Raw genomic sequence first — 20,724 nt, 5'->3', positions numbered from 1 at the left:
ATTGCATGCACCCAACGTTTTTCGTTTTAAATCCTTCAAGTATTTATACTCTACATATTTATAAATTATTTTCTACTTTTTTGTGCTTTAAAAAACCTTTTGTTTTAAAAAAGTTTTTTATTTATAAATTATTTTCTACTTTTTAGTTTTTAATGTGTGTGGGTGTTAAATCTATTTCAAGCATCTATATCAGGTTAAGACAGAGGCATGTGGGAAATCTAAGGTTTTTTTTAGTTTCTTTTCATATAATTATGTATTAGATTGAATTTATGGCCTACCTACTAACTATAATAACCTACTAACTATAATTGTTTACTTTATAGAATACTAAATAAATAACAAATGACAATATTAACAAACACCTTTATATCAGCAATCAGATTGTTTATCTTTATTTTGAAATGTTTGTTTTTATAAAGAATCTCTTGGGGGCATAATCTGGGAATGGGCATACGGGAGGGACGATGGCTAAAGGTGTGGTGACGTCATATCTCTAGTGGCTAATGTCTTCTCTTGAGGCAACACGATTACCGTAACGAGACGATGTGATTCCAGCGGCGTTCGTGGCGTAGTTGGTAGCGCATCGGACTAGTGTTCAGGAGGTTTCGAGTTCGAAATCCGTCGAGGACATTAACTTTTTGTCAAAGATTTTGCTTTATTTGATTTTTATCTTATATCTGTTTTTTATATTATCAGCAAGTTTGGTTGGTTAGGTTAGGTTATGACAGTTTAATTTTATAATTAAAAAGTTAAATTTATAACTAAAAATTATAAAATTAACTTAATTTAAATTTTTCAACTTAGCGGTTCTAGCGGCGAACGCTGACATTATGTTAGTCATCGTCCCTCCCGTGTGTCCCACCGCATAATCTGTACCTCTTAACCTCTGCTCTTCGAACTGTCAAATTTAAGTATTTACAGCTGACTTAAATTAATTGTTATATTTACATTCTTTCAAATGTAAACATAGAAAATCTGGAAGCCCATGGGGCGTAGCCCAAGGGAAATATGAAAATTAAATGATATAATATTGCATTTTCATCCATTTGTGAGCTATGTTTCAAATTTCAAGTCTCTAGCTAATTGGGAACTTTGTTTGAAATTGATATCAAAATTTGTAGGAAAGCGACTAGCGAGCTAATAAAAACAAGGCCATGGGGCGTAGCCCAAGGGAAGTATGAAAATTAAATGATATAATATTACATTGTCATCCATTTGAGTGCTCTGTTTCAAGTTTCAAGTCTCTAGCTCATCGGGAACTTAGTATAAAATTGATTGCAAAATTTGTACCGGACAAGAAAGTGAGCTAATAAAAACGTTTTAAAATAGGAGAACACATATTTTCGTTTTTTTACTTTTAGCGAATTTTCCTATAGCGAAGTAGCTAGTACCGTAGGTGGCACGGTAAGACCTAGACCCGGGATTGATGTACCTTTTCATTTTGTTGTCCCTAGAGGCCAAAGATTTTTTTGATGTCATTAAACGCAATAACTTGAGTAATTTTTGTCCAATTTTGATGAAATTTGGCTTGAAGATGTAGGTCAAGATAAAAAAACTTTGATGAGTTTGCGAAACAACATGATTGAACCATGGACACGGGGTTTTATGGGGTCAAAATAATTAGCTTGTCTCATTTTTTACCCCAAAACCTAAAAATTACCCCATTTCTCTTCAAACCATTTTAAGAGCTTAAAAAAACAGATAATTTAATATGGGCCTATTGAAGTGTTTTTAACGGTTATTGATTACAGAGAAAATTCCAAACATTTAAAATTCCTTTGTTATTCTTATGGAGAAGTAAACTGTTGTAGTTTGCTTATTTATAAATGGATTTTGTAACCTATTGTCGGGTAGTAGGTTAGGATATTTAGGTTGAGGACCAGGATAGTCAATCTGGTTGCGTGGGTTTTATCTTTAAGTAAGATTTCCAGGGGTCAAGTCTAATTTTGAAGTTCGAGATCAAATTCTTTAGAGGGAGAAAACTAGTTATGTTAAGTAAACAAGGATAACTGTCAAGTTTTCTTTAAGCTTTACAAATCCTTTACTTTAGACTTTAAAGTTAAATTTTGCTCCAATGCCTTTTAATAAGAAAACAAAATAATAGAATAGTTGATTCAGAGTCTGTAGGTTCTCACAGGAGACACTTTAATATTCTTAGGTTCTTAAAACACTCATCCTTATCGACTATTCTGAGTGTGATCTCAAAGTTATTAATTGTAGGCCAAAAGTTTAAATTTAGGTTCAATTTAGTTTCTTAGGCTAAGGGCCTGAATAAATGGAGAGATAGGACAGAGTTGACAATCCAACAAAAAGGTGTTGGCATCAAGGAGCTAAGGAATGTTAAATGAGTTTATTTGATTGATTTGTAAAAAGCTTAATTCAAATCAAACCCGTGTAAGACTGAAATATTATTCAACTCGATTATATTTTAGAATAGCTTTCTGAATAGTTAAACACAACTGAAATATCAAATAGGACATGCTTTATAACGAATTTAATACCTACATATAACTACTAACTAGGCATAGACGACTCAGCAAGCATTAATAAGCATAGTATAAATCACAAAATAAGGATAGGCAATATATAACAACCAACAACATGGCTGGTGTTAGCAGAAGGGTTAATAGGAACCAGAAACCCTGTCAATATGCGTTTGGCTTCTACTTAGGTGATACTAATAGTAACGCTATTAATGGATGAAAGACTCGTCTACCTGAACTTAGGATGTTAGATTAGGCCTACACAATAACTAGCCACGGATGTATAGGAACAGGCTTAGAACTAACGGGGATACGTTAGCGTTAGTAAAGTAATAATGGATATAGAGGAACGGTCTAACAACTAATGCAGGATTATGTTAGCGTTAGTTAAGTAGTATTGGATAACTAATAGTAAGGTATTAGGACCTAGCTATCAAATAATTAATTATTAAAATATTTAAAACAGCGTCAAGATTACTAGTACAGTATTTGAATTTAGATACCTTTCAATAGGCCTAATTTGTAAAAATTCCAACAGTATATTTTTAGTATTTAGGGATTTTTAAATTTTAAAACCTTATTGCAAAACTACAATTTGAGACGAATCTTTTGACACCTTAAACGTTGAAATTGGTCCACAAATAAGGGAGGAGTTGTGTTAACAAAAAACTGCTTCACGTATTATATATATAGATAGATTCTGATCAAACTTGGCATATTTATTTTATTTTATACTAAGCTATTAACATTTTACTAAAATAAACAACACACTTTATTACCCTTCCTGTAGCAGCAAACCTAGGTTACTTGTTAAACCTGTTATTTAAATAAATTTGATTGAAAATCAGGTAAATGGAAATTCGCTTAGTCTGCCAGTTTGCTGCTGTCGGGTATTATTTAAGTTAAATATGGACATATCGTGTTGAAATACGTAAGATAGTAGACATAAAAGAACATAACCAACAAAAAATATATTAACAGAGAGATAAATAAATAGCCTAGGGCTTAAAGTATTAAATACAAATTTCCTTGTCATTCTTATGCAGAAAAAGTAAACTGTTGTGGTTTGCTTGTATATGGATATACAGTATGTTGCTCAAATTTGTCAAATTTATGTAGTCCATTTCATACAAGGCTGCAGGTTGGAAGCTGCATTTACAAAAAAACACACTTTCCAGTAGCAGTAAACCTAATGCTATTTAAATAGGGAATAAGTCTGTCCTTTTTACGGAAGCATTTGATTTAAAATCCAATCAATATCTAAATTCTTTATACTGAAGGTTTGCTGCAGCCGGGGTACTTTGATTTTTTTTTAGACTGATACATATTTTGACAAAGATTATTTTATATTAAAAATGTTTATGCATGGTCTAAAAGTTTAATATGTACCAAACATTACAGGCAAACGCTCGCAAGGTGAAAGAAGCACGAGATGCAATGTTCCGTGGGGACAAAATCAACTTCACAGAAAAGCGAGCAGTGCTTCACATAGCTCTGAGGAACCGGGACAAGAACAAGAGTATCCTGGTGGATGGCAAAGATGTGATGCCTGATGTGAATGCAGTGTTGCAGCATATGAAGCAATTCAGTCAAGAGGTTAGTGTTGTAGCCACTTTCTCGTCAGGACTTTAACAAATAGAATACCTCCGCCGCAGAAAACCTGCAGACTAAGCGAATTTCCATTTGCCTAATTGGATTTACAATAAGATGTCTCCTTAAAAATATCACATTTATTCCCTATTTAAATAGCATTAGTTTGACGCAGGGCCGTCGCGTGGTTTTTCGGCGCCCGGGGCGGGATGTTGCCAGGCGCCCCCCCCCCCCCCAAACACACAATGAGTGATGATGTAGCCATTTTGTTTTAATGCCCATAAATTAACACTAAAAGGGACTGAATCACCGTACAAAAATACGAGAGTCAGGAATCAGGGATTAATAAATTATTAGGGATAAATTTCTTAAATTTTGTATGAAAATCTGTTTTAATTGATTATAACCAAATCCCAATTAATGTAAGAAAATATTAAAATGTATAAAAAGTACTATGTTATTAATTAATACAGAGCAAATTGAAATTAATGCAATGGTATGCAAAACCTCAAACCAAACCTACACTGAATATAATTTTTATACAGAATAAAAGAAAACCACCTTATCACATTTAGATATGAGATCCTAAACATTAAATGTAAATAACTCTTAATCACTCATTAAACTAAGCTGACAGCTGAGCTGAGACTGCCGTAGGAGAAAGGAGTGATTGGGGTAGGGGTGGTTCCCAAAGTCAACCGTCGGCCGGTTGGGCGAAATAAAAATAGAATACGGCAGCTACAGAGCAAATCAGAGCAACACCGCGACATTGCAATATTGATTTATATTAAGATAATTAAGTTGGGACAGAGCCTTCAACTCCACAGTGGAGTTGATTATTAGGCTATTATTACTAAATTTAATTCAATACTATATTGACATTTAATTTGGGAAAACATTGCAAATTATAAAGTGATTGCCGATTGGTATCAAATAATATGTATTTGTTCAATAAAGGCATACAACGTAATATTCAACATTCAGTTACACACAAGAATAATAGAACTAGTATTCGTGGTTATACATAACTTTCCAAAATACATTATGTACCGTACATCTAACTTTTTAAAATTTGGTTGCATTACTTTTGCCGCGGCGCCCTTTTGGTTTTGTAACCTGCGTCAAATAGCAAGAACATTGAGCCCAAACACGAAATAATTGCGCAGTTTTCGTGTCGTGGTATGCTTAATATCATCACAATTATTTCGTGTTTGGGCTCTATATTCTTGTTATTTGATGTAGGTTACAAAAATGATCTTATTTAATACACATTATGGTGATATACAAACATTTTACCAACTATGCATTGAGCCCAGTGGGTGACTCATTGTCAAACCCCAGAGCAGCCGAGTGAGGGCTAATTTAGGGGCTGTGACACCACCCGACCATCCTAATCCTTCAGCCGTCACGAATCTTTGCGGAAGGTATAAGTGGCTGCTAAAATGGAGTCTAAAGGACAATAATAGGTATCAGTCCTAATTGTGACAATTTTCCGTTCCTATTGAGATTGTTTTAGCTGTCCTTGAGCAGGTCTTTGAAACATTTTACCTATGAAACAGCAATCCGAATGCTAAATACATTTTTTTTATAAACTTAAGTGAGTGTATTCCCCATGACAGATTGGTGGATCCTGGGGTAGAGATGTTTTACTATTTTTTATTTAAATTGGATACTTTCCATGGCATTACAAATTCACTTTTGTGAAGACAAGCTAGTTCTAGTGTTTAGCTAGAAATCTTGTAGCTTGGTTGATCTCAAGCTATTACAAATCCTGGTACCATTTCTAAGTTATGAATCGTGCTATATACAAAAATTAATATCAGATAGTAGTGTAATGTAAAGTAAAGTATTTGACATAACAAGCCCAGGGTTTATACCGATCCCAAGAACATAAAAAATTACAATGGCATTGAAATACACATTATTAAATGAAATAATGCAGTTATAATGTTAAATATTCTTACCTTATTTATTACCATTTCAATTTTAGGTGAGATCAGGAAAATGGAAAGGATACAGTGGAAGGTCCATTGAAGATGTGGTCAACATTGGAATTGGTGGTTCTGACTTGGTAATCATGACTTCAGTATATTACAGTTTTAATGACTAATTTAGTACTAAAGTAAACCATAACTGTGTTGTATTTTTTTAGAATGGCCCTCTGTAAACTTATTCTTTCAACTTAATTTTTTTTTTTCAAACCGTCTCAATCCCAATTAATTACAAATAAATTTAATACTCGAATAATGTTGCACAATATTTTCTTTGAAACTTTTATTCAATGATACATTGAATTACGTCAACATTGGAATTGGTGGTTCTGACTTGGTAATCATGACTTCAGTATATTACAGTTTTAATGACTAATTTAGTACTAAAGTAAACCATAACTGTGTTGTATTTTTTTAGAATGGCCCTCTGTAAACTTATTCTTTCAAATTAATTTTTTTTCCAAACCGTCTCAATCCCAATTAATTACAAATAAATTTAATACTCGAATAATGTTGCAATATTTTCTTTGAAACTTTTATTCAATGATACATTGAATTACACAACTTGTTGCTATTCTTAGTGGCGTTATACTTTTACCTGATTTCCTAATTCTGTATTATGTTTTGTTGTCTATTGTGTTTTATTATTATTTTATTTATTGTATAGAAAAATGTTAATTTCTTTTTTTGTGAAGACTCATATTCATTTTAAAAGGTATAAGTTGTGTCAACCATAGTTTCAAAGTGTTATGTTTTTGGATGTAGGCCTACATATTACCTTATCGTTGAATAAAGCACTTATTCATTTCATTCAGGGCTGTGCGAATAGTTCGAAAAACGAATCGAATCCGAATCTTTTTAGAGATTCGATTTGGATTCGAGAACGAATCTACTGTTTCTAACTGGATTCGGATTCGGAATCGATATTTGAATTTACTGGTAAGAGATCCGGGTTCGGATTCGATATTCGAATTTCTTGGAAATAGATCCGAGTTGGGATTCGATATTCAAATTTACTAGATTCTGATTGAATATAATTTTCAATATAATTTTTTAGACACTAAAAAACTACTTGTGCACTCCGATTTGCTGTTGACTGGTTCATGTTAGGAACCTGACCAACTTGGTGTTACGCTTTAGGCACATTAGTGTAGGTCGCATTTGAACCCTATCTTGGCTATCAGTAAACTTAACCTCACAGTGTTAGTTGTTACTTGTAATAGTAATGCAGACATAGGCTTGTGTGGAGGATTAACACCGAGGTGTATAATAGGCTGGGCCTATGTTTTAGACTACACAAATTGGTAGTCCATCACTTTTAGCGAGTAACTTAGGCCTAGGTGGTATGCCTAACTTATGCCCAATTTTTTAGTTTCAAAACTTCAAATAGGTAGGCCTAAATTTTATAACTTTTTTATTTGGCCCATTTCAAGAATTTTTTTAAGCAATTCCCTAAGTTATTTCAGCCCCAGAAAATGTGGTCTAAAAATGTGAAAATTGGTACTGCTGACTTTCCTCGGATTTGGATTCGACTCTGAACACGTTTAAATATTCGGATTCGATAACAGCTTTAAATTTCAGATTCGGATTCGATCCAGGTTCGATAATGGCTGTAAATTTGAGATTCGGATTCGACCCAGATTCGACTCGGGATTAATTAAAATATTCGGATTCGATCTGGATTCGATAAAATCTGTACAGTTATGATTCGGATTCGGATTCGAACCAAAATTTCTGGATTCGCACAGCCCTGATTTCATTTCATTTCTTAGTGGCGGTATCAGTTGAAAATTGTTAATATATAAAAGTTTTGGTTTGAGTTTATTTTACTTTACTCAGCCAACAATTGTTAGATCAATACATTATGAACATTTCAATTATTTAAACAGATAATTATAACAATTAGGATCTCAGGCTAAAGTTGAAGAAAAACAAAGAAATAGCACTTTTTAAGCACTTAACCCTATGACAGAGTAATGTTTACTCAACATTAACAATAACATAAAGTGAATCTCAAGCAGTGGGACTTAAAATTAAGGTGTTAACATGGATAGTCAGTTTACAAACAGACAATTGTGGAGGTCGAATATTTTGTCACTGCCAAAAAATTGCAGTGTTCTTATATTTATAAGCTAAAGAGCTAAAATAGTTTTTTTTTTTTTATTCCTAGAGAAAAAACTTCATGCTGGAGAACTGTATATATTTCACTCTTAAAACTTAAACGAAAGGTTAAAAAAAAGTAAAAGTTCATTTACAAATGTATTATTATTTTATTTAAATTCATTCCTGTTTATTGTACTGAAATAAGTATCCCGATATTTATTGTTATTTAGACGTGTTTAAATGTAATAATATTTCAGTATGAACTTGGGATTTCATATTGCCCAGATAGTGTATTATAGTATGTATATTTATATAATGTTTTTTGTTTTAGTTGAGTAGTTAATATTAAGAATGCTGCAGTATATGACCAAAAAGTGTAGTTCATTGTACTGACGTTTCTTTTAGACTAATTTTCTGTCACTGACAGGGGCCTCTGATGGTGACTGAGGCATTGAAGCACTATGCAGATGGACCAAGGGTTCACTTTGTCTCCAACATTGACGGAACCCATATTGTCGAGACGCTCAAGAAACTGAAGCCCGAGACTACTCTCTTCATTATCGCCAGCAAGACTTTCACCACCCAGGAGACCATCACTAATGCCAACACTGCCAAGAGCTGGTTCTTAAAGGCCGCTAACGACGTTAGTAATCTGTTAGAAATTAACTAACGCTTTAAAAAAAATTTTTGTGTTAAACTCATGTAACTAATAGAATGTTACATTTTTATTTTTATTTTTTCTATCGGTAGAAAACTATTCGAGAAACTTGAAATTATTTCTTTGTTATTTTTCAAAGTTATTATTTTTTTTTTGTTACTTAAATAAATATATAGGATGGAGAGGACACAGCTAACTCACCTGATGAAAGGTTGCAGACGAGTCAAAATTTTATTAGTTGAAAGGTAGGCCTAATAATAATTGAATCAATAAATACATATGGTCCGTTTCTTAAACTCAACTTATGAATCTCTCTTTGCTTTTCCATACACAATTATTGACATGACATTGTTTTACAGAAAAAAGCAGTAGCCAAACACTTTGTAGCTTTGTCCACCAACAAGGCTAAGGTGACTGAGTTTGGTATCGATGAGAATAACATGTTCGGGTTCTGGGACTGGGTGGGCGGCCGCTACTCTCTGTGGTCAGCCATCGGCCTCTCCATCTCTCTCAATATAGGCTTTGAAAACTTTGAGAAACTGTTGGATGGAGCACACCACATGGATCAGCATTTCCTCACTGCCCCCTTGAATAAGAATGTAAGTCAAAACATATGTATCAATCATGAAAAAAAAAAAAAAAAAAACACTCATAGAATTTATATTAGTGATTATTGTAATTGTGCTTTTCATAGCAGTGCATTAAAAGCATATTGTTTTGTATAAACAGCATTAGTTTCTAAGTTAAGTTATTTCAAGTTGCCTACGTAGGCCTTACTGAACAAGCAAGTTAAAAAAATAACAGCAAAATGCAAGGTTAAAATTTAATATTATAGATTTTAATTTTAATGTTTTGTCATCTTAATTTACAATCTGTGGTTATACAGTCATTAATTGGCTATGAAAGACAATTCAAAAGCTTGACTTAGTAAGTAAAAAAAACCTTTCAAACAATTGGTGCAGGAACATATTTTTACAATGTTATGATTTATGTTTACTGATTATATTTTTTAAATGTGTTGCATGTTCTTTATTACTCTAATGGTACAAGTAGCAACTGCTATTCATATTTTCAGGCCCCTGTAATACTTGCTCTCCTGGGAATTTGGTACCACAACTTCTATGGTGCTGAAACTCATGCACTGCTGCCCTATGATCAGTATCTACACAGGTTTGCTGCTTACTTCCAGCAGGGTGATATGGAGTCAAATGGAAAGTGAGTACCGATAATCAGTATCATAAAAGACAAATTAAAAAAAAAAAACGTAAAAAGGCAGTTTACAATTCCATTTTTGAGACAGCCGTGTTCTTCTTGTGTACAGAAAGGAAAACTTGGATATTTTAGGGATGATATTTGTTAACAGGTTCAGTACCGGCTGTCACACTCCTCTGTATGTAGAATCTTGAGTTTTTCGGTAGTGAGTGTGTTAACAAGTTCAGTAACAGCCGTCACACTGCTCTATATGTAGAGTCTCGAGTCGCTCGGTAGTAAGTGTGTAAAAAAAAAGATGTTTTAAGAAACACGGTTGAAAACATGCATTTTTTATAGTAATATAATACATTAGTAAATACTTGATGACTATAGTAAGTTGAATGGTACACATAATACTTATTTAATAATAATTTTTACAAGAAAGTAATTTGTATAATATTTGTCTTTTCCAAGATATGTAACAAGGAGTGGAGAGAAGGTGAAGTACTCGACAGGTCCCATTGTATGGGGAGAGCCAGGCACAAACGGACAGCATGCATTCTATCAGCTGATTCATCAAGGCACCCGACTCATCCCCTGTGACTTCATAGCTCCCGCCAACTCTCTCAACCCCACTGACGGAGGGATACATCACAAGGTGAATACCACTACTATAACATCGTAATCACATCCCTTCAAACACAATACTGTTGTCTCTATACTGTGCGATGTCCGCCACGACTGTTCTTTGTACATCATGTGACACTCGACACTCTAAATTGTCTTTGGACTTTCCTAAAATGTTTAATTAGCCATTTTAAGACTATTTGATTCACTTGCGTCTTATTCAATTTATTGCTTATTGGGCATTATGATATATGGTCATTAAAGACTTCTTAATTCATTTTTAGCCATATTTAACAATTTACCTCGATGGTCTTGAACAGGGCCGGATCTAGATAATTTTTCAGTGGGGGCAAACTAAAATTTGGGTTGGGTTGGCTATGATTATACACTTTTATAATGACTTATCTAATAATTTATTGTTTTCAATACGATTTGTTTCAACTAGCATTAGCAACACCAATGCTATAGTTAATGATTATTATTGACATTCCTCTGTTGTGATAAATCAGTACTGTACTGTAAGTAGCCTACACCGGCCTATCGCGAACAGTAGCTTACAAAACTTTCTACTGTTTTGTTTTGTTCTTTACATAATTTATGACTACGCAATACAGTGATTGGCTAGGTTTTAGGAGGATTAGAACAAGCTGTGATTTTAAACTTACAGTTTTTAACCTGTACCAAGGTCAATGCCATTGTCATGATTGCGCAATATTCAAGATCCCTCCCCTTTATTATGCCGGATAATTTAGGTTCTACTGTACAATGTAAACACTGTACTGTAAAGTATTGTAGCCCATGCTACTTTAATTGTACTGTATTTTAATGAGGTCAAGTCCCGACCTATATTGATCGACGCTGGTTCTGAACCTCGACTTAGCGAAATTCCTGCAAACCTAACCTCTATATAACGAAATCCTTGATATAACGAATATTCAGTTCGGTCCCTTCAGATTCGTTATGCTGAGGTTGGACTGTAGTTGCACTACGCAACGCAACAAAAGACGCAGTAGTTTTGATATAAACAGTACAAGTCACAACGTGAACTTTTGAAGCGTGAACCTGTGCGCTGATAGCGAGTGGTGTGGAAGGGGAGCGGTGCGTTCCCATGTAGAGTGGGAGGGGGGGGGGGCGGCACGGCAGTGAAGCAGGGCGGCATGGCGCCTTGACTGGGATGGCGATCAGCTGAAATTGTAAACAAACTTTGCTGTGCTGCTAACTATGCTATTAGGGCTCTCAGTGTTTTCTACTCCGTTTCAATTTATATTGATTTCTATTGTAAAATTATTGTTTGTTTATTACGTTATGCAGTTTTGAAATTACTTAATTGACGTTCCTTATGACGTTCGGCTCATTAAAAACTTTTACAAACTGTATTAAACAAATTTTCTGCAACCAGAAATTTGCCACCCCTCAACCCTGCCGCCCGGGGCAACCGCCCCCTCTGCCCCCCCCTTGTTCCGGCCCTGGTCTTGAACATTATGAGGCTTAGAGATTGTAAAATAGGCCCTAACTATTCTTATAGCGCAATTTCCTTATTCTTTCTTTTTCAGATCCTTCTTGCAAACTTTTTAGCCCAGACTGAAGCTTTAGCCCTGGGAAAGTCTTCAGCAGAGGCAAGGGCAGAACTTGAAAAGTCTGGTATGCCTGAGAGTGACATTGAAAAGATTCTTCCCCATAAGGTGTTTGAAGGAAATCGGCCGAGCAATTCAATTGTATTAAAGAAAGTCACACCATTCACTTTGGGCGCACTCATTGGTAAGTTTATGTTTTCTGCTCCCAAATATAGTGATTACGTTTTGTATATAATATGTAACTTCGGTTCTTTTTTTTATGTCTTGATGGAATAAGTTTTGCTCTACCACAAAATTATTTTATATTTCACTAGAGGACCCATGCTGCTCTGCAGCATTAAAATAAATATTATATCCAATAAATAATCAAATTTATGATTTTTGATTGAGTAATACAGTATCTTGACTGATTTTGAGTCAAAAAAATATAAAAAACATGAACAATACTGAAGCTATTGTTTTTTAATCATAGAAAAATCTTATGAAAAATCCTTTTTATGTTCGTTGCTCACCTTGCGTTTGCTTAAAACTCGTCTGATTTAAATAACTAATAGCTTAGATGAAATCCGGTATTTCACTGAAGGTTCTTAGACCAAAATATATTGTATTATATAATTAAAACTGGTGAAATACATCTTAAATTGACGTAAGAATTTGAAAATGAATAAAATTAAGTTTTTTGGTAGATTAATACAGTAGGTACCTAAATTAAGCCGATGCTTGATGTGAAATCTTTGAAGTTAAATCAAATTTAACTCCGATAAGAAATACATGGGGAGCAAATTTCGATTATGTATAAGCCGAGTGGGATTATAAATAAATGATGCTTGATGGCAAATCTATACGTCTGTATTTGAGATTAAGCTTTGTAATGTGTTATGAATCTTGCAATTATTATGAAGCAAGATTGTCTTATTTAATTACAGTAAAACCCTGATTAAGTGGCAAAGCCATTTTGGATAACTTATTTTTCAGTTTTCAATGGCAGTAGCCTAATTTAAAGGTTATGTCCATTCCAAGAGATCTACAACAATAGTTTATATTGTTTTAATTTCTGTCATCCAAAAATCTACATCTGTATACAAAAGGATCAATCTCTTCAAATAATCCACAGTTAAATAAAATAATTGACAAATTCTGAACATCTTTATTGTGGTCTGTTAAGAGCCATTGATGTGCCATGAATCTAAGGTATTTCTAAGTTGATTCATACACTTTTTTAAAAGGTCTTCTAAATGAGATAGCTAATTACCATTCATTAAATTTAACAATTCCAAAATGTACTTCTTGTATTACTCGACAAAAGCTTCAACAAAGGACACCATTTTTAAAGTTCAATAATAAAATTATTATCATGCTTTGATCTACATCAAGATGTTAACAATTGATTTCATGCTTATTTCAGTACTTTACGAACACAAAATCTTCACTCAGGGAGTGATCTGGGACATCAACTCATTTGACCAATGGGGGTAAGTGTAGTATATTCTTTTAAACTTATAAAAGCACATGGCGTTTTTACCTCTGTTGTGTGTATTAATTGGTGATTTAGTTTCATTTTAAAATACTTAAAAACCGCAACCTCTGTTGGTAAAATATTTAATTTTGTACAAAAAAATTTGTATGTAGTTTATTTTTGATTTTAAATACAGGGTGAGAAAAAAGTCGAGGGACGTATTTAAAAATAATCAAGATAGAGCTACAAAATTTGGTACAAAGTTACTGGGCATTACAATCATTTTAAAACATTATACAGGGTGAATAAAAAGTTAAGACCCCCCCTCTAATATTTTTCCAAGTAAATATACAGAGATATCCTTTTGGTGGTCGAGCAATCTTAGAAGGAAGTTTCATTTTATCATTTTGAAATTGTTGAGTGTCCCCCCAAAAGGGGGGATTTGGGGGGCAACTCAAATATTTCAAAATTATAAAATGAAACTTCCTGCTAAGATTGGCTGCCTTTTTTACTCAGTTGTTCTTTTGAGCTCAAATTTGCAGCATCGTAATCTACTTATAATGACCTTTAATTTGATGTAAAATATCGACCTATGCTTACGTACATAATGATTTTCTTCCGACTTCTAGTGGGCGCCTGGAGGAGGTAGTGAATAATAGCATTGTAAATTCAATGAATCTTTGAACAGGTGCCATTTTTGACTCGGTTGTCCATTTGAGTTCAAATTTGTGGCATTGTATTCTACTAGAATATAAATGGCATTTAATTTCTTGTACGTATTATTTAATTTGTATCTATGCTTACATTTAAGATTTTCTTCTGACTCTTAGCAGGCCATTCTCCTGAGGGGGGTAGCTTATCACTGAATAATGTGTTAAAATGATTTTAATGCCCAGTAAGTTAATATTAAGTTTTGTAGTTCAATTTTAATTTTTTTTTTAATTTTTTTATAATATGCAAGCTTTCGTTTTCTTAAAACATACACAAATACCCTCGCCACAGCAAACCTGCAGACTAAGCGAATTTCTTTGTACCTGGCTGGATTTCTATTAAAATATTCCCGGAAAATTGTCAGATTTATTTCCTATTTAAATAACATTAATTTTGTTGAGTACCTAGGTTTGCTGCTACAGGGAAGGTATTGAGGTGTGTTTTTTATGGAAATGTTGATAGCTTATATTGACATAAACAAAATCGCCAACATTGATCAAAATATATCCATAAACAAGCAAACTACAACAGTTTATTTATTCTCCATAAGAATAACATGTGAATTTTTAGTTTAAAGTTTTTTTTTAAATGATCTCCGCACCCATTAGGCATACAACAACGCTTCAATAGGTATAAAGTTATCATGCTAACGGACACATATATTAATATAAATTTGAACGGAGGGTGTTTTTGGTCTCTGGGGACCTCAGAACAAAAAAGTAAATCGGTCCCGGGTCTAGATCTTACCATGAGACCTACGGTAATAGCTTATTCCCTATATGGGGAAAAACCGCTGTAACAACACTACTTGCGAAGTTGCCACTTCAAAGGGTGCGGCCTAGAGTTAAAGGTGGCCGTGACCATGAGGGAGATTGGTTTTGTTGTGGATTGGTTTTTTAGTGGGGGATGTATAAGGTATTTTACTATTTTTATTTATTTTTAACGCCATTCTAAAATATAATTTATATTATTTATAACAAATAAAAATATATTTATTCTAGAGGTTACCTTATTGTTACCACTGTAATCCTCTGTCGTCTGGATGGAGAGCGGTTTTGACACTCGAGGTGTCATTGTCAAGCCTTAACACATTCGCTAAGGCCCATCAATGGCAGGTATAGTCCCGGTGCGGCACAGTGTCGAACAAACGCAATTACCGGGGAGATTGGCTTTCAAATATTTTGGTCTGACGAATAGCAAATAATGTATGGTGATGTGATGCGTAAGAGAGTCGGCGTGGTTCCCTTAAACATCCACAGATATCAATACTGCTTGGAACGTAGCCTGTCCCATTGTATTGCCGATTGGAGGGAGAAAGACGGGACAACAAGTTGATTTCTATGCTTGCCAGATGGTGATTTTAGGAGGAAATTTACTACCAACCTACACCACAATTATAGACTGGTATTAGAGACACAATACTAACGCGTACCAACCGACTTTGACGAGAGCCTGAGCCACATTGACTGGGCAAACAATACATTTCGCGCTGTGTCCCTGGTGACGCAGCCGCCTTTCACCACGGCACGCCATGAGTCACCAGGGACCCAGCCGCAGTGAATGTGTTAAGTAGTGTTGTCGCTCGTAGGAGGTCATCATAAAGTATTTAAAACATAAAATAATAATAATTGAGGTTATGTTATTATTTATGATAAGGAATTTGAATAATGTTCAGTCAGTCAGTAATTCGTTACTAGATTATTCCTGTGTGCAAAATTTGAACACTATTAGTGCAACGGTTCTTGAGTTTTTATGTTCCTAACACAGTGACACACTCACAAACGGACAACTAATCTCTGACTCCACTATACACGATACATAGATTCATTCACGTTCACTCATCTATAACTCGGTCAACATAGGGTGAACAGTGCTGTTCAGTTTGAGAAAATGTTCTCTTAATTGCTCATTTTCTTAGATAATGTATGTACTACATTTTTACCATCATAACATTAAACTTGTTAAAAAAAAACTATGACTTGCTTTTGTTGATGAATTAAAGCTTATATTGCAGACTGACGGTTTGGATTCTAGCTAGCGCTTTGGCCATCATCTAGGCTACATCTGACTTACAATTCCAGCCCTCAATGTCTGCAAGTAGCGCTAAGTCCAGATAGCAGAAGAAATATTTGGTGTAAACCTATTTTTCTGTAGTTCGCCATGATCGTAAACAATACCAGCATATTTGTTTTGTTGAAATTACAAAAAATGCTTTACAAGTTTGCCAGGAAAGGGACTGTCAGGTTATTGGGTGCTAAGTTTGTAGAACTTTACTATATTTTTATATTGTCTGCTTGAGAATCATATACTGTTCTGTCATTGATAATTTGGTGGCTACCGGTACCTATGTTTGAAAATGTTACCATCACTGTAAACAATCTCAAACAATACTTGTATGGCAAGTTTTTACCTGTGCTGCCTACAATTAATTGTTTTATCTTCCAGGGTGGAGCTGGGAAAACAGTTAGCCAAAGCCATCGAGCCCGAGCTACAAAACAAAGATACTGTCAATTCTCACGACCCTTCCACTAACGGCCTCATCAACTTCATCAAACAAAACTGGTAAAACAGAGCTGCTAATGGAAAATATCACTGCCCTCTCTAACTTAAAATGCGGAGAATAGGTTTTATTAAATTTGTCTTTGGTGTTTGATTAACGGTATTTGAACCAAAATTTGTAATTGTTTCAACGGTGTTTCACGGTGCTTTACTTCGGTGGGTTCCTGGAAATTGTATACATTCCTTCTGAGCTTTTCTTGAAATGTTCTATATTTAGTTTTATGGCATTGGATTCTCTTAAATTTTATATTTTTTTATACATTCAATACTAAGTATTCTCATCTAATCTTCATCTGTTTACTAGAAGTTGGTTCAAAACTTGAAATTTGTATTGGTAACGATGTAATATTATGCAACATTATCCAGGTAAAATATTAAAGTTATTTTATTTTTGGATTAACAATAATTAAATGCCTTATGATTTTTGTTTTATAGGGAATCTGGAAACAAAAGACGATTTCTTGAAAGATGGGAATGGCTTATTTACAGTCCATTGAAAACTTTCTTAAGAATTATGCATGACTGGAGTATGCAAATAATATGTTTACTACCGTTGGTAGCCTAATTAATAATGCTGTAAAATCATAGTACATTACAGCTTTGAAACGAGATTCTTATCACTGGTTGACTATTCGTAGGCCAACTGTTTTTTTAAATATAAAATACTGATACATTAGTCTTTGTAAATTTAAATTTTAGATATTTCTGAGCCTATTAATATGGTAGATAAACTGTCAAACTACGTTAAGTCATTTGGCCCAATAACATGGTCTTCTGTTATGTAGTAAACAGGTGCTTAGATGGTGTTGTACTTAAGGTGTTTTGTAGATTATTTTTGTATAAATATTTTATTTTCGTTAAATTTGCTAGTTGATGATTATTTGCCAGTGATGAAATAATGTACATGACATATTTATTTAGAAAATATATATATATATATGTTGATCACATACCTTGTGTTTTCATACCTTGTTCCTTTTATCAGTAAATACTAGGTGTTGGCCCAAATACGGGAATCAAGTGGTGGATTAAAAATGAATACAAGTCAGAACAGCTAAGTTTCTCTAAAATAATCTATTTTTTAATCAACAGAAAGTATATTATGTTACTGTCCATTATATTATTAAAGTGATACAGTAAAATTTTTGATAATTGTTTAAGGCCATTAACCAATTAAAAATAAAGGAAAATGGTAATACCCCCTGCAGCAGCAAACCTGCAGACTAAGAGAATTTAAACTTGTCTGATTAGATTTACTTAATATTCCAGACATATTTAACACTTTAAACTCTACAGTTAATAACTAATGCATGAAAAATTGCCCCCACATCAAGAATGATTCTGATTAATCTGAACAAAATGGCGAAGAAACAAAATAAGAACAAAACTAGCAAACATCGAAACATCATGTTCTAGCATGATCATGATAAAAAAAAATATTAGCAATTTTTAAACCAGACATCAATTTGAGTGAAAGGTTAGGTTATAATGAAATTCGCCATTATTTTTATGGCTAACCTCTTTGTGGCTTGATGTGGAAAGCAAAAAGGGAGCTAATGTTATTTCACCATAATGACAAGGACAAGAGGTCACACTTTTAACATTCACTTTGTAAACAGATTTTAATCCAAAAAATGAATTCTGCATTCTGGAGGAAATTTAGAGAACTACAATGAAGTTAAGTTTAAGGAGAACAAAAAAAAAACAATTTTGCTGTCCCGACAAGAGGTACCTTTTTTTACATTAACCAACGCAAAGATCAGCCTTAGTTTACCAGTTCCCCGAAAAGTTGTGTTTGCTGCCGCTTGAGTTATGTATTACACTCCTAGTCTGGTTGCAGGTTAAAAAACCTGGAAGTAAGGTCCACCCAATGTTTTTTAGTGTTTTCTGTTTCTTCAAGACCTACATAATTAAAATAGGCAGGGTGCCACTTTGTCACCCTTGAGCAAATTGAAATATTCAAGATGGCTTAAAAACTGTATATCTGCTGTATCTTTCCCTATAGAAGAGACAGGATAATCACTTTTGTGCCTAATTTGATGTTTTAATTGGAAAATTACCCAAAATAATCAATCAATATAAGTTTTTAATAATTTCCACATTCATTTGTTGTCAAGTTACCTTATCAACAATGTTTTCAAGTATTTACTTGACTAAAAACATTATAAATCCATGGTTTCTGAGGATAAGTGCAACATTCAAACAGAACACAGTCATCAAATCAGTTAACTTACAAGCAGTTCTCCTAATTAATTGATGCTTGTGTTGTACTGTGGACAGTGCATTATCCTTCTTCAGGAACTGTGAATGACTTTATCAACTGCATTTTAAATTATATTTTTCTTGACTTAAGAAAAAACACTGTTCTTTAGGCTAGTCAAAATACGGTCGAACATCAAACTTAAGGTAAAAGAAATAAAATATATGGGATTTTGTCAACAAAGGTTTCAAGAATATTATACTAAAAATCAAGAAAACTCCAAGTGGCGGAAAGCCGCCATTTTGGAAAAAACTTCTGCCATATTGGATTTATGTAAGCTTTTAGTAAAACATCAATAGTTTGACAACTAATTGTCTTAAAAATCTGTGGTTTGTCTTAATAGCCTCCTCATCAAGTTTACTTTAAGATAATAACAATTTTTATACCATTTAAATATTGATTTATTTAAAAGAGACAGCTTTAAATAGAAACAATACCAAATTTCAAAGATTTTTTTTAGTAAATAAACCTTTAAATGTTTGCAAATACAAACTCAGGTGATAAAAACATTCCAAAATTCAATTTTTCAGAATAGACAATTTATTAAAAATTAAATTATTTTTACTTTGAAAACTGTTTTTAGTTAAATACATTCATCCCCAATATGAATAAAATAAAATTACTCTGAAAAATGAAAAAAATACTCTGAATAAAAATACATAATTTTTCCTCCACTAAACAAAATTTGACAAATTTAAATTTAATCATGGAATTTTATTTAAAATTAAATTATTTTTATTTTGAAAACTGTCTTTAGTTAAATAGGCCTACATATATCCCCAATTACTCCAAAAATTCTTTATAGTCTTAAATAATTCGTCAAAGTATTGATTTATTTTAGCTATGGATTGCTTATTTAGAATTTGGGATTAAACGTCTTTAAAAAAGACAATTTTCAAAATAAAAATTATTTAATTTTAAATAAAAGTCGCAAGTCTCATTTAAAATGTGTCAGATTTTATTTAGTGAATATTGAAATTAAAGCCATACATTTACTGAGTAGTTTGAGACCAGAAACAACTTGGTGACGTATTAACGACCCGAGATATAACTCTTTTAATAACAACTTATTTCTAAAAAGGTCAATTTAATATTGTATTGTGATTCGTAGCTGGTCTATAACTCATCCGTTTTAATGGTCAATAGCTCAAATGAAAGCTCTTACATCAATGATTATTTCAAGGCTAGAACGAACTGCAAGCGTTAATAATAACTGGAGATGTAGGCAAAATTATTTTTTTAAACTGTTCAAAGTAGGAAACATTCATTAGAAATGTATGGGGGTAGAATTTCGTTTGAATATATCTTCAAAATGAAAAAGGATATTAAATTAACGGATTTCATAATTAAAATCAGCATGAAAATATAGTTTAAAATGATGTGTTACATTACAACACTATCATTACATTTAAAATATTTTATTTCTATGCAATATGGCGATTCAAGATGGCGGCCAAAAACGCAACATATCGAAATGAAGTACTAACCGCCGAATAAATATCAGCATTGGTACCTACCAAG

General features: G+C 33.2%; 1 protein-coding gene across 2 annotated transcripts in view; it reads left to right on the top strand.

The window, feature by feature from the left end:
* LOC129004726 (glucose-6-phosphate isomerase-like) overlaps window positions 1-17,893 on the top strand; it is a 29,706-nt gene extending 11,813 nt beyond the window's left edge. Inside the window, exons 3-12 of one of the 2 annotated variants that reach the window (XM_054433308.1) lie at window positions 3,885-4,079; window positions 6,064-6,144; window positions 8,595-8,810; window positions 9,185-9,424; window positions 9,901-10,040; window positions 10,491-10,674; window positions 12,197-12,401; window positions 13,623-13,689; window positions 16,830-16,946; window positions 17,379-17,893. In XM_054433308.1, the coding sequence (XP_054289283.1) occupies window positions 3,885-4,079; window positions 6,064-6,144; window positions 8,595-8,810; window positions 9,185-9,424; window positions 9,901-10,040; window positions 10,491-10,674; window positions 12,197-12,401; window positions 13,623-13,689; window positions 16,830-16,946; window positions 17,379-17,508 (1,575 nt within the window). In that variant the 3' untranslated portion in view covers window positions 17,509-17,893. Of the gene's footprint in view, window positions 1-3,884; window positions 4,080-6,063; window positions 6,145-8,594; window positions 8,811-9,184; window positions 9,425-9,900; window positions 10,041-10,490; window positions 10,675-12,196; window positions 12,402-13,622; window positions 13,690-16,829 lie in introns of both variants that reach the window. The other variant, XM_054433309.1, reaches the window with a different exon arrangement.
* Window positions 17,894-20,724: the final 2,831 nt, after the last annotated feature.

The sequence above is a fragment of the Macrosteles quadrilineatus genome, unplaced genomic scaffold (genome assembly GCF_028750875.1).
Source record: "Macrosteles quadrilineatus isolate MER2022 unplaced genomic scaffold, UCM_ALF_1.0 Scaffold_11__1_contigs__length_5352618, whole genome shotgun sequence".
Lineage (NCBI taxonomy): Eukaryota > Metazoa > Arthropoda > Insecta > Hemiptera > Cicadellidae > Macrosteles > Macrosteles quadrilineatus.
The sequence above is the reverse complement of the archived record's forward strand: the minus strand, read 5'-3'. Positions and strand labels throughout refer to the sequence as shown.